At 40.5% G+C, this 26,234-nt stretch overlaps 1 protein-coding gene across 2 annotated transcripts in view; it reads right to left on the bottom strand.

Annotated features, from left to right (window-relative positions):
* Positions 1-216: 216 nt before the first annotated feature.
* Positions 217-26,234, bottom strand: part of GREM2 (gremlin 2, DAN family BMP antagonist) — a 40,552-nt gene continuing 14,534 nt past the window's right edge. Inside the window, exons 1-2 of one of the 2 annotated variants that reach the window (XM_066993981.1) lie at positions 22,562-22,585; positions 217-3,121 (exon numbers count right to left, since the gene is read on the bottom strand). In XM_066993981.1, the coding sequence (XP_066850082.1) occupies positions 2,614-3,120 (507 nt within the window). In that variant the 5' untranslated portion in view covers position 3,121; positions 22,562-22,585 and the 3' untranslated portion in view covers positions 217-2,613. Of the gene's footprint in view, positions 3,122-22,561; positions 22,586-26,234 lie in introns of those variants that run through there. The other variant, XM_048079934.2, reaches the window with a different exon arrangement.

Raw genomic sequence — 26,234 nt, 5'->3', positions numbered from 1 at the left:
ACTCCAGAATCTGCTATTAGTTTTCCTCTCTTCACTTGCAGGTACCTTTGCAGTGGAGCGGTGGGGTAGGGGACAAGGGGAGAAGTAGCTAGGCTTTCCCAAGCTGTTAGGACAATCCATTTACCTGCATTTAGTAGGGTCAAAAGGAAGCTGGAAAATGTACTGATTAGAGAGTGGCTGGACACAAGGTGTTGAAGCAAAACCTGTACACCTGGATGCCATATAACCCTATAGTAGCTTTATTATTTAATCTATAATTTAATAGTAGACCTATAAAATAATTACATTATACTTATAGCATTTCTTCATTTTTGTTTTCATTTATAAAACAAGAATTAAATACAGTTTTAACCGTTACAAGCTCAACTCAATTTTTACATAAACACAGCTCCTAGAAGGAGCTTTAAGCTGCAGCATATTCATATTGCAATCTGGTGAAAAAAACAGGCAGGGCATAGCTTAAAGATAAAGATTCTTGCACATTTTTCCTAACTGAAGTCACTAGCGTGTTTTTCTCTCTCCAGTCCAAAATGCCTGACTTTCAGTTAATTTCTTTCAAATGGAGACTGAGATCCCTGGAGTCGTAACAAATTACAGCTATTGCCACCTTCCCCCGCACCCACAGCGATACTAACATGCCTAGAATAAACATTGCCTGTTTGGTGGCTGGCAGCATCTGGCATGACTCTGGCAGCATCGCAGTGACAGCCTCTAAAGCAACCCAGTGTGAAGGGTCTCCCTGTGCACTTCTGAACGATCACAGCGGAAAACCTATGGCTGTTAACCTAATAGGGCTACATACCTGACCAACCTCATCCTGCCTGTGCCAATCCCCATAAACCGCTTGGTGAGCTCTTGTGGAGCTCAGTCCCAAAAGCCTCTTAGAGCAGCCTGTCTCGCATAATGTGGCACTGAACTCTTTGGCTGGCCAGACGCCTAAACATGTTAACCCCTTGAAGTGGCTGCATGTAAAGAGGCTGGCAGGAAAGAGTTCTCACAGCAAGCTGGTTTCAGTAGATGCAGATGCTGAACCCTAATTCATGCATCAGGGAGCCAACTTGTCATTTTTAATTTGTAAGCTTCAGACGATTGAGCATGCATAGGCTTTGGTTTGGGGAAAGGGGCTGGTTTGTTTTTAGACATCTTAGGATTTTAATGCAGCTGGTACTAATACAGATCAGAACTGGAACAAACAGGATATACAGGACATGCTAAACTCCACCAACTGAATAACAACATAGTATGATCAAAATGAACTGCAAGTGTTCACCAACACTTGATTATGTAGAACTCAAAAGCACAGTGGACCACCAGAGCTGTAGTGATTACTGCTGACTCTCCCCTTGTTCATACAGCTGTGACCCATTCCCGCAGCACTGACTGATGGGTCTGTCCTTCAACTCTAACATGTTAGCATGGTTTCCAGTCATGGGAGAGGTGCCCCTCCCAACACCTGATGACACTAATGCATAAGGCAGCTTTTGTATTCAGACTAGCAATGACCGAATTTTGTTCTTTGTGCAACAGTGCTTTTATACCTTAAGTGAAACACTGTTAGTGTTCTCAGCTCCTCTCCCACTACCCATCCACCTTTCCCAGTCTGAGCAGGCATAAATATAAGGTAATAAATGGATGTTGTCCTTTTGAAGTAAGAAACACACACATATATAACACACAAAACCTACTAAAAGCCTAGTTAAAACGTTCATTTTAAGCCAGGCAGCTGACCTAGCAAGCAAATCTCTTACTCAACACATTTTAATCTCTGGCATATTCTGCCACAAGAAAAATATACATGGCTAGGTCTATAATACTTTAAACAGCTGTTTACTATAGCTAGGTTACAAAACAAACACTGCTGCAGAGACCACATGTTCAGTGTATTCCAGCCACAGCAGCATAAGAATCCATCTTCAATCTGCTGATGTGATCACAGTGGCTGACCTGATGCTTCGCCCTCTCCCTTCCAGTTCTCATCTGTCTCTCATCCAGTTCTCATCAGTCTGTAGTTCAGACTACAAGCCCTGAACAGTTTGTCATTGCACAATTAAAGCTGTCTTAAGAAGCTGAGCCTCATCAGAGGGTCTCACTTTCTTTCTGCGTGTTACTCCTTGCTACTCTCCTTGTCTGCATCACCCGGTTCCGGGCCGCACCCCAGCACGTCAGAGTGCAGCAAGCTCTGGACCAACGCACCAGGAAGGCGTTCTCTTCTCGTGGAAGGGACTGGAGTGTAGGGCAGGGGGCTTTACTCCACACAGTGGAAACATTTAATGCTGGATTCAGCCAACTGGTCACTTAGATGATCAATCCCAACTTCTGGGAGCCTGCTGCACTCCGGAAGATTCAACTGCCAGATGATATTGGACATACGCTAAAACTTTATGGTGAAGTGCATAACACAGCCCATTAAAAAGCTTTATTCCAGTAGGCAAGTGACAAGGAGCCTTTCCTTGCTGGAGAGATGCCTTCTGAAAGAAAACAAACAAACAAAAAAGAAAACAGAAACAAAAAAAGGAAAAAACAAACCAAGAAGAGACAGTCTGCCCAACAGGAGAGGAGAGGCAGCAGTAAGTCTGGCGGAGACAACACCAATTAGTAGCTACACGCCTGCTTTCACAATTTGCCCGAGTTGTTCAAATTCACAGACATGCAGCGGCACTGCTTCACCTTCTGAATTTTCTTGAGTCGGAAAGGTGGGTCCAGCTCAGGGCACTCCAGCTGCACTGTCGAAGAGGTGACCTTATGTGGCTTGCAGAAAGCACAGGACTGGAAGGACTCCTCCTCCTTTTTCACGTGCCGCGGTATGTAGAAGGAGTTGCACTGCCCATAGCAGAAGCGGTTGATGATGGTGCGGCTTATGCAGCCCTCCTCGCTGACAGTCTGCCGCAGGGGCTGCGTTTTGCACCAGTCGCTCTTGAGGTACTTCCTCTCGGTGACCACAAGGGCCTCCTGGCTGGAGGCCAGCACCTCCTTGTTCAGCTGCTGCCTCCTCTCCGAGTTGTTGCTGCTGCTGTCTTTGTATGGGGATGGGATGGCTCCCGCAGGGCGGTTTTTCCTGGTGTCTGTTAGTCTAACCAGCGCTGCCATCAGGAAGACAGACAAGGCAAATTTCCAAATCATCCTGCAACAGCAATACAAGTAGCTGTTAGAAGAGACACAGTTTCAAACCAGAAGATTGTAATGGAGTTTTAACTTTACACATGCTGTTAGAAGAAATGGAGACCTTACTGCCTTTGCAATCTCACCACTTTTCCTAGGAGATTAGAGGTATATTCTAGGGTGACTATCTATCACGAAGAGGCCAGGCCCTGTTGAAAGTCACAGCACTCCTCCCCTCTCCAAGCTTCCAGCTACTCTCTTTCCCCCATAGGGAAGCTGCTGCTTTCATCACTGAACCAGTGATTTTACAGAAGCTTCAGCAAGAAAGGTTTCCTCCTTTTCTGTGAAATCCTGGGCCAAACAGCTGGGCAAACTCCTGGCTAGTGAAGGCTCAGGAGACTCCTGCCAATACTGTGACAGCTCATTTGTGGATGGCTGTGGAGAGAAGGGAATACCAGGTTACATGAGGTGAACTCCCATCTGCCTGTTCAACCCTGGAGTCCCTATCTAGACAAGTTCCATGCCGAAGGAGTGAAAGGTGTCCAAAAGCATAGTTTTGTTATTTCAAATTGCTTCTGAAATGTTTTGAGGATTAAGGCTCTTACAGCCTTGCATTTGCTGTCTTTGTGGGAGGCCGAAAACTTGATGGATTTGCTATTACAACAGGAGGAAATGCTTAAACACAACTTTGAGGACTTCATTACTGCAAGGCCTCCTAGGCAAATAGCTTAAGAAGGTTTGTAAACAGGGGAGAATTCAATATTTACTTTAGATGTTAAGGAATAGGTTAGAGAATAAGCCAGTTGTTAACTTAAAATAATAAGCCAGTTGGCAAAAATATTTTTTCCTATGGTTGTCTATTAGAATTTCTTGTTCTGCAGAGCATCTCTTACCAGCTCCTAGATTTTCATCAGCAACTTGTCCAATTCAGTTTAGTAGTGTGTTTAAATCTGCTTCCATGATATCAGAGTAGAAGTACTAAATTTATTCATCAAGCCAATGCTCACTAATGAACTGTCACAGCTCATTTGACAGTTTATTTAATTTTGTTCTCTCAGGGAAGGGAGGGAAGAGTATTTCTAGGGGGCCAGAAATGGGTGCAGCTCAGAAGCTTCCAGTTCAGAGGTAAGGACACTTCAAGTCTTTCTGAAAGACCTTTGCTCTTAATGGACTGTATTTTTGTAATAGTGTATAGATGAAAGAGTCATCCGTCTCTTCCCAGTAAAGCTTCAAATCCTTCCAAGTAATGCTTTTTTTTTTTTTTTTTCCTTCAGTGTGATGCCAAGACAGCAAATACCATCACTCCAATAAATATAGATATGTCTAACACAGTAGACACTTGAGATGTCGTATAGGTAGTCCTAACATAAACACATGCTATTTTCCTAACAAAGACACCAACAGATGAAAAATGTGTTTACGGTGAAGACCTAAGAGAAGACTGCCACAGCAATAACAAATACTTCTCACCCTACAAAGCAGACTTAACATGTAGTTAACCTCTAGAGAGATAAAGAGAAGGAACTACTACAGCAGAGTAGGTAAGACAACATCTTTTAGGTAATCTTCTAAGTTTACAAGATCTCAATGTCAGTTTTTGACTAAAATTTAAGGGGAGAAGTTGGAAGTGCTAAAGGAAATGAAAGTGCTAATCCTACTGCTGAGAGTGGAGAATGCTCTGATGCAGACCTAAAATTTCACCAGCTTGCATACTTGAAACAGAATCACCTTTCAATAGAAACAAGTGTTTCTAAAACTCAAAAAAGCTCATTCATCTGTAAGTATGCCAGGTGCCTGCTGACATCCATGGTAGTCATGGGCACTTTAAATCAGTGGCCTATTTTTGCACTGCTTAGCATTCAGCACACAAGGTCCAGAAGGTTTGTCCAGATCCTTTAAATGAATCAAGACCAGACTTGGCTTTGTTCACAGGTATTGTTGCCAAGACCATTGGATGTCAACCCCCACAGCCAGGCCAAAATCTAATCAGGTAATTAGTTTCAGTTGAATATAGTGTTCCATGCTTCCTCTCAAATTGTTCTCATGTTATTCTGTACTGATGGCTGCTTTTCAGTAGTAGATAAAACAACTGATGCCCATTGCTTTTGTTTTATGTATAAAGGGGAGGGGAAAAAAAAAAACGGGTATTACAAGACTACATCTTCTAGAAAAAGACAGAGGCGAGCTCTCCACAAGGTGTCTTATGCCAGCACTCCTCTGACATACTCTTCTACTTTTCTTTTTAAATGCAAGAACACAAAGTAATTACACTAACTCTACTGTCCTTCAGGGAGGGAGTTTGGCCCTCTTCAGCGGGGATATCACCTCTCCAGTTTCATTTCTCTTATTCTGATGGGGAAGAGAAAAGTATAGGTCTAGAGACACATCAAAAGGAGAGACGCTTTCCCCAACCCCTTTCTTTGTGAAACCCTGTCTTACCACAAACACCCTTTATCATCGCAAAATGGAAGTTAAAACAACTTCCCTTTCATGTCAAGGATTCCTACACAGGAATTTTGTAAAGCTGGCAGAGAGCTAACAAAGCCTATAATGTAGAGAAACATTATAATAGCTTTATAATTTCTGAAACAGTTTTATGTGGGCATGGAAAGCCATCCAACAAAATAAGTAAGATTTATTCAGTAAGTCTATGTTTACAACTCATAAAGCATTATTATCAAAGCCACTATTGTATGGTTATAAATCAAACACTACAGTGCATGTTAGCAAGAACTTCTACAGACAGGTAGGAATGCAACACCTATTTCTGTCACTGATCCCACTCAAACCTGAACCCTCAAATATGTAAAGGGAGTGTATTACTCTATTTTACACTAGCAGGTCAAATGTGTATCATGTCAGATCATGGAATTTCTAATCACAGGGTTGCCCCTGACTAGCTGGTAAATCACGCCTTCCTAGACCCTGGCACACAAGTCAGTAAGGGTGCAAACAAGGTCACCTGGTGCCAGCAACATGCCATGGACTACCTATGTTTTAGGTAATTACATGCAAAGAGAAGAGAAACTTTGTTGTTCTCATAAAAACAGATCATTGTGGTAAACTACGCCTGAATGCAAAGCAACATGGTGAATGCTGCCTGTCTGTACACAGAGCAGAAGGAGAAGAAACAAAATACAAGTGAGAAGACTCCAGCTTCTGGCAAGAACAGAGCAGTTCTGTCCTGCTTCGGTATCAAAGAATTACTTGGCATGTGGTCTCAAGTGTTGAAAACCACTAAAACTTGTGCAAATGGCAGCCTGGGTCTATGAATCCCACTGCACTGAGGGGCTCCCCATGGCAGGGATGATGGAAGCTCCTATGTGACAGTTTTCAGCTTCTTTAGGAGTTTGTGCCAGCTGCTGCAACTTCCCACCCCAACCCATTTTTTCAATGTGTGAACTGGTGCAGAAAACAACCTTACGCTAGACACAAAACAGGGCCTGGCTGCCTTTGCGTTTCACAGGTTAAGTTTTCACCTCTTTTAGATACAGAAATCAGCTTCAAGTATGTGTTCATAAGCTCATGAAACCTGTCATGCTGGAGCTGTGCTATCATGTACCCAGGAGCATAAAAAGACTTTGGCCAGGGAAACAGGAACAACGAGATCCAGCTCTGTAATCCAGAGAGGTCAGGGCACTCAGCTAGGAGGGGAAGACCCAGGATTGCTGTGTCTGCCCTTAGCTTTATTTCTTGTTTGTATCCAATTACTGTGTAACATAAAATATCTACCAAGTCAGGCTCCCTCCTGCATACCGACCTTCTGGTCCTATAACTCATGCATTCTTGAAAGCAATCCAGCTCTGGAGCAGGACAGGCAGTAGTGTAACCCCAAAAATAGCCTATAGTTTTGTGGTTAGGGCACTTCTCTGGGAATTGGAGTAATGGCTTTGACCTCAGAATTCAAGTGCATCATTTTGGAGAAGTCCACCAACACAACTGGGAGCTATCCTCCAAAAGACAGGAAAGTAGGTAATGACAGTGCCCATCTGTGCCAAGTGACTGCTCCAGTGCTTCCTCTAGTTTTCAAGCACGTGACTTCACTTTCTGAGCTCAGGATGCAGTTTCTGACTATTTCTGAATTCCGATTTCTTAGAACAGCCTGCTTCAGGATTGATTTTCAGGTGGAGAGAAAGAGAGAGGGACATAACTAGAAGATTGCTGTGGTATCTTCTATTAACTGCTCAGGAAAACTGCAACCGTGAGACCTATTTGCTTGTTTCAGCATGTAACACCCACTCGTGTCTTTATCAGTATGCCTGGAAGCACTGAGCTCTCTGACAAAACTCTAAATACATACGTGGAAGAAGATTTAGTACTATAAACCTATTCTACAGCCGTCAAAAACACTGTATGAGATAATGGGAAGAAGAACGACAGAAATACGAAAAACAAATTCAGATATGCTTCATTTTTTGAAAACTTTGAATTTCATTCATAGCAGAAGAGTTTCCCTTGGAAAATGGTTATTTCTCTCCAACTAGCAGCAAAAGGCAGGCAATATAGCCTAGATTAAATCAGGTACAGTTCTGTGGCATGATATATACACAGTCATGTTTGATCCCCTGCATCATTCTTTTCCATTTTTCCATCCTGCAAGCTTTGGAGATACAAGATCTTTCCTTTGGGACTGGCTATTCAGCTGACTCCGAGAAACTGTTTCCAAAACTTTTTTGACTCCCCACTTACTTTCTTATTAGACCTAGTCAAAAAAAAAAAAAAAAGAATTTTTACAAAACAGCCGTATGTATATTAATGTAAGAACATGGTGTACATGGTCAGTACTCAGCATTTAAGATGGGACACAGAAGTGTTCCTTGAAGACAAGCCAGGCAGTAACTTTTCAAAGAACTAGGACTTGGCTTTACTGACATATGTGGGAAGCCAGGAAATATCAGATTCTCTACCAGAAAGCCAAAAATGCTATTTATTTAATTCATTAATGGTCAAGCATGATTCTAATGGTAAATTGCTCAAATAAAGACTACACCAATCAAGCATTTTTGTGCAAGGGAGGCATTTGGTGCTAGCTTCTTCCTTTTCAGTATCCTTCGGAAACTGTTGATCCTGTCCCAAAAAACAACAGCAATAACGGAACACTGTATTATATCTTTCTTTTTGCAGAAGCATGGACCTCTTAATGAATGATTCCGCCATTAATAGATTCTCATGATTAAATTGCTAAGACTGAGGCCAGCCACAATAAAAGAACATGTAGGAGGCAGGAAAAAAAAAACAACTCAGAAAACCCAGTACTGCAGCTATAATGTGTTATTCAGATACTTAGATAAAAAAATTACTTTGTTTTAGCAGTAAAGAAGATCGACCATGTACTAGGAATACTTTAAAGCATCACTTTAAACACCACTGCACGCAATACCAAAGGGGATGACTGTTTAAAAAACAATAATTAATGCCATTACAGGCAGAAGTTTTTCCATTCTTGCCCTCTAAGAACCTTCTACAGTGATCTGAGAGAAAGCAGTTTTATTGCATCACAACCCGAGCAGTACGGGTAGAAGAAGAAAACTTTTTTTTTTTTTCAGACATCATGAACTTCTTGCATGCTCACAAGCTGGCTTAGATGGAGAATCTTCTTTCTCTCCATCCTTCTGTCTCCCTCCCACCAACACCTCTCCCTCAGTGAGGCCCATGCAAACCTACAGGCAATGCCACAAAACTGTGAATGAAACAGGAGAGGTCTGCCCATAAGCTGGATGTCTTGGGAACCTTACTGTTCTGGCCAGACTCTTGTTCTGTTTCTGAAACGGTATGGAAAGGTTTCAAAGATGTATGGCTGCATCCCTCAGAAGAGGTTAGCATTTCCCCCATGATGTTAGAACTTAGATATTCTCCTTGTCAAGACAGTTCCTGAAGGTGTTGAATTTAAAGCTATGAAAAATAGAGCATATACGCAGATAAAACCAAAGTACATAGAACAAATATATTGATGGGGCCAGTCTATGCTAAGCTAAAGCTAGTTAAAAAAACACAGAAGATGTTACTTCACACTAATTTCAGCTCTCACTATAAATTTTCTACAACCAGGAGTTTTATCTTGAATTTTCCCCAAAGAGGCTGGGAGTGTAGAAGAATTCCTGGTGCATGCACACAAATATAAGAGGAATCAAGGACTCAAACAATTGTTCCTGTCATGTTCAGCCATGTTTAATATGTCAGGTATGGTATTTTTAGGATAGGAATAATTAGGAAGAAAACTGAAGGCAAGTTCACCTTTGGCACTAAAGCAAACTGGCTAGAATTGTATGTTTTCCTTCCCAGTTTGTCCCCTATCTTTCTTATCTACCTTTCTGCCACCAGAAATCCTTGTTTATAACCATGGTTTCCTTCTTTCAGGAACTTCAGACAAGCACATTTGAAACAGGTTTGAATGCAGCTGCTCATTTCATCAGAGTTAAGCGATCACATTACTCCCATGCTCCTCTTTGCACTGACATCCTGCCAGGAAGTATATTGATTTAAATATTGTATTACTGATCTATGGTGTTCGTCTCTCCACAGGCTGAATCTTTCTTATCTTGCATAGCTTCTAAACCTGGGCTTCACTTTTTTATTTTTGTTTTTAATAGTATGAATATTGGAGGAATTCAGAAAATTTTCTCATTTTCCAAGCTAGGAGCTTGTGAGGACTGTCACTGGAAATTTCAATAGCCGAGATATCAGTTTTTTACATCTAAGATGTGACCTAGAATTCCAGAAGACTAAAGTGACAAAGAAAAAAATAGAAATATTGGTGAAACCAGCCCTGGTATTTTAATTTGAGATACATTCACTATTTTTCTATCCATGATATACACCAGTGCATACCAAAAAGCCACTTATATAATATATGCAATTCCTAAGGCAATTGTCCAAATAGAAGAAAATATTGAAGGGAACTAGCTTCCAGTTTTGTTTTATTTTTAAGGTTGAATTTTACCCAAGTAATATAGTGAAGCAAGATGCTATCAACTTCAAAATGCCCTCTATTTATCAGCAACTAAGATTTGATTCCACAACTGCATCAGCATTTATCAGTTCTACACAGGCAAAAGCAAAATACAGATGAGGAAGAAAAGTGGCAAGAAATGTAAGTGTTAAATCATCCTATAGTACTCAGGTAATGCAGCAATGCCATTTTTAGGGGGACTTGAATACACAGAGCTCAGACTGAATACTAACAGGTAACTGGACAAAGACGTTGGGGAATACTGTTATGATTAAAACTCCTAAATTTTGTTGCAATTTCAGTTTCAGGAACTTGTGGTTTTAGAGCCAACCACAGACAAATGTCTGCCTGGTGAGCACATGTGAACTGTCCCAAGCAGAGTGAGATGTCCTACTCAGAAGTGTCTGGGTAGTCATCAGTACTGGCAGCACATGCAACACTTGGGAAAAAAGGGAGAATGGGGGGAGGGAAAAACCCACAAAATAAAACCAGATTTCTGCTTGCTGCCCATGAGGTTGATTTTCTTTCTCCCAACCTGGTTTTGGAGAATGCTACAGACAGGGGGTGAGAGGAATAAATACAAAACTCCTTAGATACAAAGGGAATAGCTTTTTGGAATGGACTGGAAGCTAGTTCTCCTCTGAATCTAAAAATGTGTCTTTTTTTCAAGAGTGAACCAGGTTAAAAAGATGTTTGTTTTCCTTTTCAGTGTTCTCCAGCTTTTCAGTGTAAGAGCCCCAAATAGGCAAGTCATTTCTGTTTGGACATGAACATTTTGTCCAGCAAGCAATAACAGCCTACACTTAACTTTATTCTTCTGTGCAGAAGACAGCTGGTACACTCCCATTTGGCAGTGTTTCATTCAGGAGAAAACAGCAGAATTCTGCCCTTGGGAGACTAAAAACTAAATCGGAAGGGAAGCGGTGGCTTGAGCAAACGTCTTCATTTGTGACTATCCCTCAGCCTGCTGGAAAAGAGGATAGTCAACACAAGAATGGGGAAAGTTCAGCATTTAAATACAATAGCTCATTTCATTCCTTCCTCGCTGGAGAATCGATACTACAAAAGACTATTTTGCAATGAGTAGTCTCCATTATATTTTTTGTTGTTTGCATTACAACAGAACATAGAAATCTCATCCAAGACCAGAGCCTGACTAAGAGGCATAACCTCAGAATGTTTGTAGACTAACTTGGTGAACAACATATGGTGGGACCAGAATAGAGCACAGAGGGGAAGTGAGTTACTGGATGTCAGAAATTAACTGGTAGTGGACAGTTTACAAGGTCTTTTAATCACACCATATGGCACCAATACTATTCTTTTTGCTGATCAGTCCAGATTTGTTACCCTTAGGCAAGCATTTCTTTGAAGACATAATACTTTTCTATATGAAAGCAGTTCTACGTGAAAATGTCCTATGCAGTTTCCCTAAAATTTGGTAGAACAGAGTTTGTGTTAGGAGTTTTATTGCTTTGTAGCTTCAAATAATGCCCTATTTCCAGATCACAAAGCTCATTTCTCCCTCACAATAAGGGAGAAAACCATTAGTCTTCAATATACATGTATTACTGTATTTGTACCTTTCTCAGAAGAGGGCATCTGAGAGCATAGAGATCTGTTCTAGAAGAATATTGAGGCCTCTACCTTAAAGCACCATAAAAGTGCTCATAAGTTTCTGCTTGCTTCTCCTTAGGGACAGGGAAATGTAATTCCACCTAAAAATCAATAGGTGGCATGTAATCTTGTATATTCAAAACACTACACTAATCAACAGAGAATTATCATCTAAATTTTTTCCATGTTTTTTGGTAGATTCAATTATTTGCATTCTGTCACGCTCTCTATATTTTAGACATTATCCGCAGTTGCTGCATTATGACTTTTACATAGTTGCGTTCATGTTTGAAAAATCTAAAATATTACTTATGGTCTAATATTTATATTAAAAATTTTACTGAGCCAATATACTGTTTATAGAGCTGAAACACATGGATGGCTCAAATAAGAATTGCTCATATCTCAATATAATATAGGCTACCCTTTTTATTAGGTAGTATACAAATTCCCCCCCAACCACAAAATTTCATCTATGTATCCCACAATTTTCCAATATGCCACTTGCAAGAAACACTGAAGCTCAATTTTCATAAAGTTATCATAAAAAATAGCATTGATTTGTTGCTTAGTTTTTCATTTACATTTATCTCTGATTAAATTTGCCTGACAAAACATCATTTCTGCTGACTAAACCTTACAACAGTTCTGGGAACAGAGTGTAGAAGACCTATGGTAATGAACAAATTAAACAACTATCAAGCCAATGTTAACCCCAGCCAGGCAAACATGTAACTAAGTGCCTTACCAGAATGATTAGCTTCACAGAACAGCATTTTTCTCCTCAATTATGCTGAATTTAGAGAATCCCCCATTTTTTTAGTCTTTTCTTAATGAGCAACATGAATTATACATCTGTCAATTCCTCACAATTACATTTTTTAATCCACTGGTCCAATTTCAAACAACTTTGACAACAAGGCAGTTTTGAAACATCCATTGCAGTGCACTGTGTTTTTTCCTAGGTGTACAGAAAGGCACAAAAGTTATTTCAGGCAAGGGGAGGGTCAGACAAGTCAAGGATATTATTGTTTGGTACCATTAGAGGCGTGAGTAGTAAAGACGATGTTTAGAGTTACTGTAGTGGACTGGCAAACCAAACATGTCCGTAGAAAATCAGAATTCATGAGTTCTAATGTTCATGTGTAACACAAGATCCCTTGAAATAACAATAGGTCACCTCCAAGTTTTTACTACATTCTCTTGCTCAGTGTGTAAGCTGGCCCAATGGTGAAGAAAGCCTTATTTGCACCACGCATAGATGGAAGCCAGGCGAGAATGCTTCACTGCTGTAGACCATGCATGGTATTACCATTGAGTTGATCCTGTGATATCTTGGATCCCCTTTTGTTAACAAATTTACTTGGGGAGTTAGATATTTTCTTGTTTCCCTAAGGCCTCTGCCTGGCTTACTTTTACACTTATATTTTGTGGATTAACTAATGGTCCACCAGAAACTCTGTTTAAATACTTTTGTTTCAAATGTTTAACTCAGTTGTTGGTGTTTTCTCTGAGAGGGAACCTGTTCACTCAAGATCACATATGAGAAAATTCAGGTACAAGACTGAAGTGCAATTGAAATTTGTGAGGGCTTAGAAGGACAGAAACCGCATATCCTGATGGTTGTTTGTGTATGCACGTTTGCAAGTCTATAAATTAAAATGAAATTTGGAGTTCAAAAACTTCAGAGTTATATGGCTTCTTGGCTATGGCAGTACATGTGTCAACTGATGTCTTGATGCAAAGTCCTCAATATGGAACCATTCTGACCCTTGTTTTCCAGTTATTTTGTTAACTAAAGGAATTTTCATTTATTTCACTACAAGTCTATCAATATTTACAAATTGAAAGTAATGTTTACTACTGTCATAGCTGTCAGCTGGACCAAAATAAATCACATCAGCAGATAATCAACTGCCAAAAGTACAAAAGTTATGAGGTGCTAAAGTCAGAAATACAAATAAAATTGTGATTATTCATTATTAATATAAACATTGCTAAATACCTAAGTATTTCAATACCACTTTCTAGATACACTGGAAAATGTATAGTTCACAGAACAAAAAGACAAACTGCAGTTTATTCATAATTATTGGCAGTGTGAGTTGCTTAACCAGAAGCTGAACCTCCAGTGAAATACTGCAGAAAGGTTTACATCCAAATACTGGAAACTTACTTTGTCCCTCCCACTTCACACTGATGGCAACATGTGGCTGTCCCACATCTATGTTCTTGTGGCTTTGATTCATGCTCTGCTCAGTGATTCTTCCTCTGACATTGCCCTAAGAATGTAAATATTTGTTCTGTCTGTATTCTGGTTTACAGACTTGGCCCATTATTGAAAATGAAGTCTGTAATTCAGTCATAGAAGGATCTGTTGCCATGCATAAACTGGGATTTTATATTTTATGACCTAGGCTTTGCAGAGCACTGTCTTCCTACTCACCTCCCCCTCTCCTTGCCCATGACTAAATTATGGTTCTAATTGAAGCCTAGTATTATTCTATTTCTCTTCTTCTGCCGAGAGGAAGACCAGAGCTATCATTCTGAATGCACACCAAGCCACAGGAGCCTGGATGAGGTACTTTAATGACAGGTCCTCCTACACAGCACATTTGCAGTCTTTCTGCTAATTAATTTGATTTCCTTTGTCTAGACTAACATAATACAGCAAGTTATGCTTATTTAAAGGAGGATTGTTAGCTTTTCAGTTCTCTTCAAATGAGGAAGAAAGAAGAGTCAATAGACTGGAATCTGGGGGAGACTGACTTTGTCCTTGACTACATCATTGCTTATGTTTTCACTTGACCAAGACTTTGTCTCTAGGAGAACCTGAGACAGTACTATCATCAGAGGAGAGACTATAATCAAAATCAGATATTGTCGGTATGTGCATGGCAAGGCAGTGGCAGTTACATAGAAGGGTTCTGTCTACTATGTACTGCAGTCATCAGCTTTCTTCCTGGCAATCACTTGGCATTTACTGTTCACAGCTCCTGACATCCACAGAGGGCTGAACAAACATATAATTAAAAACACACATTAGATGGTTTCTTCAGACTCCCTTCAAAGAATAAAAGGAGATTCAGCAGTGTGCCACTGGACAAGTAAATCAGAGGCAAAACTAGTATTGGGATTTAAAGTAACAACTCAATATTTGGAACAAGAGACATTCATTCAACCATCTTTACAATGATTGAAGCTGTGAAGCTGGACAGAGTCTCAAAGCTGAGCTGTCATTCAAATACAGAATTTGGGAAATGGACCGATGCATGACAAACAGATGAACTGACTTGGATATGAAAATTCAGTCTTTTGAATCAGGTCGGCAGATCCAGTTTTAATATTAGAAAGGAAAGTGTCAAGGACTCATATATCATATAGGTATCACGTGGAATGGAATGAGCGCACATATTTCTTAGTGATGGCAGGAAAGATGCTCCCTATGACAGATGAAGAAAGGAGGAAGCCTACAGAGAAAATCACCAAACTTTTCTGCTCACAGACACACAGAAAAGGGCCAGAGCTCCCCTTCTGTAGGCAATTTCAGGATCATTTCTAACCTTGTAACCACAGTTGCATTTATCATTTTGCAGCATCAAAAAGAGGAAAGATTCTAACTTTGGGACCTTCTGGCTCAGAGATTTTTTTTTTGGCTAATAGTAATTGCAGACATAAACACAAGTAAAAGATGAACAGCACCAGCTGTTGGTGAAGATGAACAAACCAACTTTTTTTTTTTCACAATGTTTGACCATAAGCCATTCCCACTGTGTCACCGCTGTTAACGTTTGAATAATCTTCCATTACTCACTTTCAAGTTCATTAGAAGCAGACAAGTAAAAAGAAATCTAAATAATATTTTCTTCGGTTCTTTCAGAAAGTTATCCTCAGAAATTTCAGGAAGGATCACAGAATGAGTTACCTAACATCTAGCCAGAAATTTAAATGTAAGATGACAAGTTCCATTTCTCTTCCAGGTATATCCAAGGCCCCTACTCTAGCTCTAACTTTGGCATCACTTCTTTGAATCTAGAAGAGACAGATGACACCTCTGGTCACCTGTGATGACCTCATACTACCATGTACAGGGAGAAAGATACCAATACTCCACTTCATGTCATTGCCTGATTTGATTGAGAGTTATGAGTTGTGCAAGTGAAGTGGCCAAGACAGATTCCCTTTGACACAATTACAGTATGCTATATATTAGCTAGCATTCCCATATGTGACAAGGAAATGCAAGACTGATTGTGAGGCTGAGAAATGAGTGATTAGAAAGTTTCGTCTTTCTTTTTTTTTTTTTCTTTCTTTCTTTCTTATTACTAAGCAGTCAGAGAATATGTTGTACATTATAGTCTAAAACATTTTACTAATCCTTCCACTTACTGCTGGTTCAAGCATTTACTTACTTCTTGCTGAAGCAACAAGGGAGAGTCATCAGCTGGTGATCAGCTGAAGGGGTTCAGCATACTACTTGTAATGGTTCTCCTAGCACCAGCAAAAAATTGTGCCACCCTATCTGTAAACCAGTCAGTTGGCTCAGTAACTGAATGCAGTCTGCACCACCTGCCAGGGTGCATTTTAGTTGATCAGACCAAATAAGATCATCCCCAAAGTAAGATCATCCTAAGGAAAATCCATCACTCCATAGATTTGCTTTGCTTCCTAGTGAATGATCATACACACAATTCACATAGTCATGAGTGAGTGATTTAGACCACAAGTACCAGCGACATTATCAAAATTGCTCTCTCACCCATGAACATGGCTTTTTTTCTGGACTTTTTCGTACGTGTTGGTTAAACAGAAGACTTACCAACCAAACTGTGTGTAATATGTGATCAAGAGGACTGGAATCTCAAGTAATACTGGATGGAAAACATTTTATGACACTATGAGACCTTGATATGATGAAAGGCTCTATCTTTGTGGTGGTATACACAAATTGGAGAAAAAGTCAACTCTCCTGATCAGTGGCCTAGGTTTTCAATTCAGATCAGCTGAACTACTAGACTCTGACTTCATCCTTATGTTCCTTTTGAAGGAGGAGAGCAAGTGAGAAAGAATTGGTTTTAAGATAATCTTGATGTAAAACTACTAAACTTTCGAAGGTCAAGAAGTCATTTCACAGAGTTAACATGAAGCACCTTTTTGCCTCAGCAGTGGTAAACCTCTAAAGACACTCATAAATAGAGCTAGGATGTTCAGGTGTTTTCAGTCTTAAGACACTGATATCTGCACCTTGGGGCTGGTGGGGGGGGAAAGGGTGGTGTGGAAATCATTTAAAGAAGAGTTTTGATCAAACTTCTGAAATCTTTCATTCCTGCTATGTAGAGAAAAGAAAAAATGAGAGGAAAAAAAGGGGAAAGGGGGGAGGGGAAAGGGGGGGGGAAAGGGGGGAGGGGAAAGGGGGGAGGGGAAAGGGGGGAGGGGAAAGGGGGGAGGGGAGGGGGGGGAGGGGAGGGGAGGGGAGGGGAGGGGAGGGGAGGGGGGGAGGGGAGGGGAGGGGAGGGGAGGGGAGGGGAGGGGAGGGGGGGAGGGGAAGGGAAGGGAAGGGAAGGGAAGGGAAGGGAAGGGAAGGGAAGGGAAGGGAAGGGAAGGGAAGGAAGGGAAGGGAAGGGAAGGGAAGGGAAGGGAAGGGAAGGGAAGGGAAGGGAAGGGAAGGGAAGGGAAGGGAAGGGAAGGGAAGGGAAGGGAAGGGAAGGGAAGGGAAGGGAAGGGAAGGGAAGGGAAGGGGGAAGGGAAGGGAAGGGAAGGGAAGGGAAGGGAAGGGAAGGGAAGGAAGGGAAGGGAAGGGAAGGGAAGGGAAGGGAAGGGAAGGGAAGGGAAGGGAAGGGAAGGGAAGGGTAGGGAAGGGAAGGGAAGGGAAGGAAGGGAAGGGAAGGGAAGGGAAGGGAAGGGAAGGGAAGGGAAGGGAAGGGAAGGGAAGGGAAGGGAAGGGAAGGGAAGGGAAGGGAAGGGAAGGGAAGGGAAGGAAAGGGAAGGGAAGGAAAAGGAAAGGAAAGGAAAGGAAAGGAAAGGAAAGGAAAGGAAAAGGAAAGGAAAGGAAAGGAAAGGAAAGGAAAGGAAAGGAAAGGAAAGGAAAGGAAAGGAAAGGAAAGGAAAGGAAAGGAAAGGAAAGGAAAGGAAAGGAAAGGAAAGGAAAGGAAAGGAAAGGAAAGGAAAGGAAAGGAAAGGAAAGGAAAGGAAAGGAAAGGAAAGGAAAGGAAAGGAAAGGAAAGGAAAGGAAAGGAAAGGAAAGGAAAGGAAAGGAAAGGAAAGGAAAGGAAAGGAAAGGAAAGGAAAGGAAAGGAAAGGAAAGGAAAGGAAAGGAAAGGAAAGGAAAGGAAAGGAAAGGAAAGGAATCAACTCTGAACCCTTACAGCCAGCCACCACAATTCATGGAGCATGATTGTCTTCAATGGGTCAAGAATAACCACAGCCCCATGGGATTTTTAATGCTTGTATTTTGAATTGAACCTCAGTAAAGAATTTGGTTTAGTAAAACAAGACTATGTTTCCTCTCTTCCCTTAGTTTCAGAACAATAAATACCTTTTCCTTTGAGTGACTAATTCAGCTGCCATACTTTTTTTTCCAACACAAAATTGCAGAGAAGCTCAGTGCAGATCAGACCAGTGATTTAAACAGCATAAGAATATGAATAATGTCAGAGCATAAAAGAGAAAGGGAGAAGCAATATGGAAAAACACTCTAAAAATTGCACCTATCAAAGACCAACTTAGCTCACCTGTCTAAACATTTGCTAACTCAGCAGAAAATGTATTTCTTGGAGGACACTGAGAAGCTCCTAATTAGCACAAAAACTGAGGAATACTAATTGCCACTTGGCAAAACTCTTGTTATTAAAAATACAGGACACATTTGTGTGGGGGGGTTCGTTCTTTCTTTTTTTTTTCTCCCCACAATCAAATTCGTGTTTTACAATATGACATAAAAGGCTACATGAGAACAAGTGCACAATTTCATATCTATATCCTTGTTAGAAGGCTTAAGGGAAGGACTCAAGCTTATCTAAAAAGAAAAAAAAAAAGGTAGTGAGAATTCATTATACCTTACAGTTTAAGAAAATATGAAATGGGATTAGAGAGCAGAACAGGAAAGCAAGCAAGACAGGCATATTTGGATTTATAGAAACAGACCTCAGAAAATAAGCTATTGTGTGAATTTGCAGCATAACTGTATAAAGACATAAAGAGTTCATCTAGATACCACGGTTTTAGCAAGGTCCTCTCTATGACTATTCTCCACCCCTCCCCCTGAAAAATAAGTAAATAAATAAATTTGCTTAAGGCTGCTTGCCAAATCCATGACAAATCATCTAACAGAAACCAGAGATGAGATTTGGAGACACTTTAGAAATAGGTGACAGGGACATACATGTCACTTGAATCAACACAAGCAATACAGAAAACTCCTGGTCTCACACCTACAAAGCCTTCGGTTTCATTTTGGGCTACAACATTGCTAACATATCTATATACCAGTGCCTCTTCAGGGTGTGCAGATGTACTGCTGGGAAGGTGGCAAAGCCATCTGTTGTGATTCACGCAGAAGGCAGACAAAGTTCAGGAGCCACACACAAGCTCCCTGGCTGTCCTGCTTTGTCAGGTGTATTTCACATGCATTCAACTGACACCACTGAGTAGAAGACAAACAGCATTAACTACTGCCAGACATCCAGAAATTCAGGCAGAGGGGGCACAGCTACTTATTTCTCACACAACCAGCTCTGCAACACGATCTTCCCCATTTATGAGTATAACCTCAGAATTTCAGTACCCACGTGAACCAGAAATAATTCAACTCATATCCTCCACACAGGGGGACTAAAAACAAAAAATTGCAGAAACAGGTAGAAGGAAAGAGCAGAGCACAATGAGCCATTACCCATACTTTCTGCTAAAGCTGGATAATTAGGTAGGGAATAAAAATAAAACTCCTGGACCTAGAGGAATTTACAAAAATAGAGCCCACCACTATTTTTCTGTGATTAGTCTTTGTGATGTGGAGCATGAGGTCCTGATTTAAGCTCCCTGAATTTTATCATTCTAACATATTAAAATAGCCATTTTTTCCCCAGTTTTCTGAATCTAAATGAAAATAATCACACACCTAAAGAATGAAAACCTATGCTTTTTTTCTCTTAATTTTACATTCTGATAATACTTCAGAACGTGAGTTCAAATACATATACTCAGCAGAACAGCACAACTCCACTTTCAAGTAAAGTAGCAGCACAGAGAAAACCCTGTGTTTGACCTTGAGAAATAACCAAAACAGCGATTAACGTCAGCTGGATATATTTCTAATTGTAACCTGTGCCCCTTTGAGATAAAGCTTAAATCATCTCATGCTGTCATATCCAGTCCAGCTGGGGTGTAGTTTAATTAATTTAAACCGCGAGCCTTATAAGGTCCCTCTGCCCCTAGCCCCACTTGCACCACCTCCCCTCCACCCTCTCCTGCCTAGCACATAAGCATGCATGCATACACACACACACACTCTCTCCTCGGTCACCCTGTGCCAGTACTAACAACCAAGCAGCCACACAGTCAGCAAGATAAGTTCGCTGATCCAGCTGACAACTTTTTTTTGTTGTTTTGCCGACTGGCTTTCCAGCTGCCTACAAGATCAGTAGCACCGCTGGGGCCCCTGTGCCAGGCTGCCTTCAACCAGCTGTGACACCACACCCTGATACTCCCTCCAAACTGGGGCCTGGGAATGCTGTCACCCAACCTACCTGTTTCAGGGTGGAGGAGGCTAAAGGAGCTGAAAGGGTGTGGCTGATAAACGTGGCGCTGACTGACAGAGCTGCGTGCTTTTGAGTTCTGTATGGGATGCATGGTCTTTATATCTAAACAGCGTGGTGGTAGGACTACAGTCTGTACCACAGCAGTGTGAGGAAACAAAATGATAATAATAATAATAATAATAATAATAGAATGTGAAGGTTATATCATCTCCCATATGGGCTTCAGCTGTCTAACCACACTAATACCATTCCAGATGCCCAAGGACATCTAATGTGTTTGCACAGGCTGGCACATCAGAGACAGACCCTAATGGAGATGCATAGTCCTCCACAGTGGCCATCTGAAGCCAGGTGATAAACGTAAGGTATTCAAGTGGGCACAGGGCACAATTGCTGAGGCAAATGACTCTCTGCCAGAACCTCATTCTGCTGGAAAGGCACAAGGACTTGGTTTTTGCAGGTGTCAAACATTACAGCTCTTACTTACAACTAGATTTCCAGAAGAGGTATGCACCATTTAACTCAGTTCCTGAATAGATACAGGGTTCTTCAAAAGAGGATCTTGTATCTTATCTTGAAAATAAGCTCCGCAATTATAGTGCAAAACTAAATGTTAAAGATGGAAGAAGAAACATGTAGTCTAGCTGCTGCATGTTACTTTTTGACCTTTGAGTGTCTTACTTTGTAAGTTGAAAGGTTTCTTCCCCAAAGGCTTTGGAGTTCTAAGTGACTATACACAACCACTGTATAGACTGCATAGGAATAATCTACATGATATATGAAGTAATAAGGCTTTCTCCTTCACTCTTGCTCCATTAATCACCTGCCTTCCTCACCTTCCCTGCCCTAACACCACCCCTTGCTGGATTCTCCATGTCCAATCCAGAATCTACAATCTAAGGCTGGTGAGATGGCTCTTCTTCCTTTTTGTGAAGATGCTACATACTCATGCAATTCGCACTTTGCGAAATTGAACACTCCTCAATTTAGAACAAAGAAAAAAAGAAACAAACAAACAACAACAACAAAATGTGGCTTCACAAAAGAAGTTAGAGGGAAATAGTTTTCCACTCTCTTTCCAGGTAACAGATGAGCTAAAAAAGCTCAAGAGACTGAAGAAATCTGCTGGGTAATGACCTGGAAAAAAAATCTATAAGAACTTATAACACAATTTGAACGCAAACATTTGCCTAACCTCCCTTTCATAACAGAGCACCAGAAGCATAACCAAAGTTGTTCACTTGTTCTGGTTATTGAATTTACAATGTGAATTCACATTTTGACCTCATTGGGCAAAAGCATAAATTGTGCATGCAGATGACATGATAAGATATGGAATGAGGATCCTAATGTATGAACAAGTGAGACAAAAGACATGTTTTACAGGAGAATTCATTCAACAGAATGCTGGAACAGTATATGAGCAGTCAGTGTATAAGATGAAGCCTTCAATGCTGAAGGGGCACCACCTTGTATCTCTCTCGTCCAGTCAAAGGCCACACATACCACAATGATAGGCCATCCAAAGGGCACAGAACATGTGCATTAAGCTTCTCTCCTGTCACTGAACAAAGGCATCTTGATTCTCCAAAAAAGGGAAGATTGCGTGTCCCACACAGGCTAATGTTTTTCAGCTAAAAATAGTTGGACATATGCATAAATATAATATACTTAATGGTCAACAGAGTGGGCCAAGCTCTCGTACAGATATGAATTCACTCATTTTAGTAATTTACATTCTGATTAAGAGAATAGAACCTTAAACTAGCACTAAAGAAGCTAAGCAAACACTTAATACATGTCCTGTATTAAGATCAGATCCAAAAGCCTGTTGGAGTTACCAGATTCTAGAAGAAGTGTGATAACCCTACACAACAGAAAGTCATAAGCATCAGGGAACACACCCAACCCACTTGTAATTAAAATTGAGGTGAAAATTTTATCATGGTTGGATAAATTTGCAGTTCTGGTCTGATGGTATTTAAATGGGGGAAAGCTGTCTACCATCTCAAATTTATAGCTTTTCTTTCTAATCAGTAACTTCAAGTAATATTTATTCCTCTTAAATTAAGACTTAGTTTTTGTACTTCAATGACAGTCTGTTGCAACTTTTAATAAGTCAACTTCCATATATACATACCATGCTGTATATTGTTTTTATGTGCAGTCATGTCATTCACAATGGTGGTCACAGTCACCAACCAGCCTGTCCCAATATGTCCCATATTAGGACAAGAGACTCCTAATTACCTGGAAACTTAAATAAATAAATAGATAATTAATCCCAAAGCAGAAGCTAACACTATTTATATGTAAATCTCTGGGGGAAAAAAAAGTCAAATCTATACCCACCATACTTTGATGGTCATCTTCAAAGGACATAAAAGACAAACCAAGGTTTGATTTTTGGATTCAAAATATGACTGCACAAGTGCATGCAGGAAAGTAACAGGCTATATGTGAGTTCTGGGCGCCATGTTTCAGGAAAAACATGAAAATTTCTAGGGGCAGAGCAGGGAAGAGAAATGAGAACTTTTATGAACACAGAAACTGTAACAATGTGGCAAGATTGCAGAAATCAGGGATTACGAAGAAGCAAAGACAACAGGAATGATGTTACTACTTTCCAAATGCATAAAGGAAGGAGAAAAAACATCTTTCTTTATCCTTCACATATGCAAATGCAATAGTGCCTGCAAATATGATTTCAAACCATATTCCTATTAATGAACCTCATGATATACAGATAGTCGGGCACTGGAGTAGATTTGCTTAAGTTTGTATACTCATCATCAGAATTATTAAGGAGAAAGTGATGCAAAAGGAGAAGAAAAATCACTGCATGTCCCAGGAATGAATTTAGATAAAATGAGTCCTAACAAGCAGAAGATGAGGTAGATGACATCTCAGAGTCCCTTTAATTCCTTTTCAAGTAAATAAAGAGATATATATGTAGGTATTATATAGAGTAATTATTGTGGCCCAAATAATCAACTTTTCAATAGATTTTTGCCTGGTTTTCTATCATTTTTCCTATCTTCCTAGACTTTTGTGTTTCTTGCTAGCTATCAATAGAAAGAAAACATTGTTCTTTTTGCAGTACAGCCATAGAGGCATTTGCTATGGGCTCACTAAACCATTACTAAAAGCCATCCTCATGTTTAATGCACTGAAATCTACTAATTGTGAACCTACCAGGTTTATGATGCAGATATCATAAGATGTTTTCAGATCAAAGACTTAAATTGATTTATTTTGCTGTACGCAGAATACTTAACAATTTGTCTCTGACAATAGAGGCCAAAACATTCTGGAGAATACCTAGAGTTTTCCAAAATTTGTGTTATTTAGAGGAAATGTTGCCCAGTTTATTAGTTGAAGGATAAGAATGCCATTTATAAATCATTAGCAAGTAAGTGTATAAAGTATCCTTAAATATCCATAATCACACATACACACAGTTTTCCACATAAAATGTTACAGTACTTGCAAGTGTTCAGAGGAGGCAACAAAGGTGGTAGAAGGGCTGAAAGACATGTTCTATGAAGAGATGCTAAGGACACTGGGTTGTCCAGTCTGGAGAAAAGAAGGATGAGAGGTGGCCTCACTGCTCTCTGCAGCTTCCTGAGGAGGGGAAGTACAGAGGGAGGTGCCGGTCTCTGCTCCCTGGTCATCGATGTCAGGATGACACTCAGGAACAGCACAAAGCTGCACCAGGGGTGGTTCAGATTGGACATTAGGAAAAATTTCTTCACCATGAGGGTGGTCAAACACTGGAACAGGCTTCCTAGAGAGGTGGTTGATGGCCTATGCCTGTCAGTGTTCAAGAGGCATTTGGACAATGCCTTCAATAACATGCTTTAACTTTTGGTTAGCCCCAGAGTGGTCAAGCAGTTGAACTAGGTGATCTTTGAAGGTCCCTTCCAACTGAACTATTCAAAACTATTCTGTTCTGTTAAACTCTATTCTAAACCATGTTTGAGGACTGATTTCAATGCAGAAAAGTCAAAATTGCTGAATTAGTTGGTGTGAGTCGGTGATACCATAACAATAACCGAAGTACCTAACACCTGCTCCATCCCGGGGACTATGGCTGGGCACTGTGACAGACCATGGTTCAGCCCTAGCGGTGTCACCGTGGGGGCTTCCAGAATATTCTCCATTGGTCTCCACTCACTGATTCGAACAAGACATGTTTGATGGTGGCCTTTGCAATTCACTGTTTGTCACTTAGAGCCTAGATGCTGGCACTGCGTACCTCTGGCAGCAGCAGCAGCCTGGGGGGGGGCACTGGCTGCACCATAGTTACCGTTGCTCATTAGGCAGGTAAATAGGTGGGGGAATGGAGAAATGGCCACCTCCTCTCATTGTATTTCAGACAGCAAGAGAAGCACAAAGGGCAAAAACAAGAGGCAAAGACCCTCAGCGAGAGCTGCTGGTCAAGCTGCTCACAGCTAACTTGGCTCACGTGTGCAGTTTGCTTTGGAGACGTGGTCTGCAAGGCACAGGAGACTTTTTCCCTTGTAATTTGGTATGTAAAGTGTTTCAGGAGCACTTTCATAACTCTCATTTGCTCTCAAATGTGGATGAGACAGGCATTAAATGATATATTGGAGTATGCTGGCATTAATAGTTTGATCCAAACTGCAGACATGGACACAATCATGTACTCGGAGATGTGAGACAAACACACTGAAGTTTACACAGTCCAAAACATCTGTATTGTCCTCGTGACAGCAAACACCCAAATTCCTCTCTGTTTGCAATACCTGTAATTAACAGGTGTGGAATAGTTTGTCAACAGTTGTCATCATGAAGCTATGATATTTGTTCTATAATCACAGTAATACCCTGTGAAGATGTATCCACTGTTGAACCCTCCCTTTCCCCCAAAACCCAACAAATAAATAAATCAAGTTGTTTTCAAACTGACACTAAACACACACTGGAATCAAATTTCAGTTTCCCATCTGCCTTGTTTATTCTCCCAAAATTGAGATAAGTTTAGAAATTTGATTTGCTTCTTTTTCTAATTCCCTAAAATTAGCCTTAAGAGTAAAGGTATCTCTTCAACATTTTTATGAGGAACTCCTCCTTTACCCAGGTATAGTCTAATATTTCTGAGTACATTATAGAGGTGAGGTGATATTGGATTGTGTGGTTTCCTAAAAGCCAGAAAACCCATTCATCTATGCACAACTTCCAAAAAATAAAAGCTATTCTTTAGTAACTGTATACAATTCTTCTAAGTAGTGTTGTTTCTCTGAGAAGACCATTGCTTCAGTATGTTTTTAAACCAATGCTATACTATATTATCTCATAACTTAAGGCAAAGTGATGATCAAAGGTTCACATTCTAACAAGAATTACATCCCTCATTTCCAAGGAATTGAAACAAAAGGAGTTTAATACAAGATGGATTCCTGAGATATATTATTACAGTAGAGCATAAGATGAAACTGCAAGAATTCCTGAAATACTAGGCAATACTGCAGTGCTTGCTACCAACAAGAAGCCCCCAACACACCTTTTCACTGCGCCCAGTAAGTTCATAAAAGAAAGGGAAGGAAAGACGGAGGGTTCTCTGTAAATACTTAGCTAAATATTATTTGCATGCATTTATAGTATTTACATAATAAATATTGACTTTATTAAAGCAAGCAGAGAAAAATAATATTTTACTTCAATGGATCCAATAATTTTACTCCATTGGAATATCAATGCTGAGATCTTCAGGTTGAAAATACACAAACCAGGCAAAGATCTGTCTTTAGGTAGATTCCTTGATATCCACACAGCTTATGTGGATAAGA

This window comes from Anser cygnoides, chromosome 3, assembly GCF_040182565.1.
Source record: "Anser cygnoides isolate HZ-2024a breed goose chromosome 3, Taihu_goose_T2T_genome, whole genome shotgun sequence".
In the NCBI taxonomy this organism is placed as follows: domain Eukaryota; kingdom Metazoa; phylum Chordata; class Aves; order Anseriformes; family Anatidae; genus Anser; species Anser cygnoides.
The sequence above is the reverse complement of the archived record's forward strand: the minus strand, read 5'-3'. Positions and strand labels throughout refer to the sequence as shown.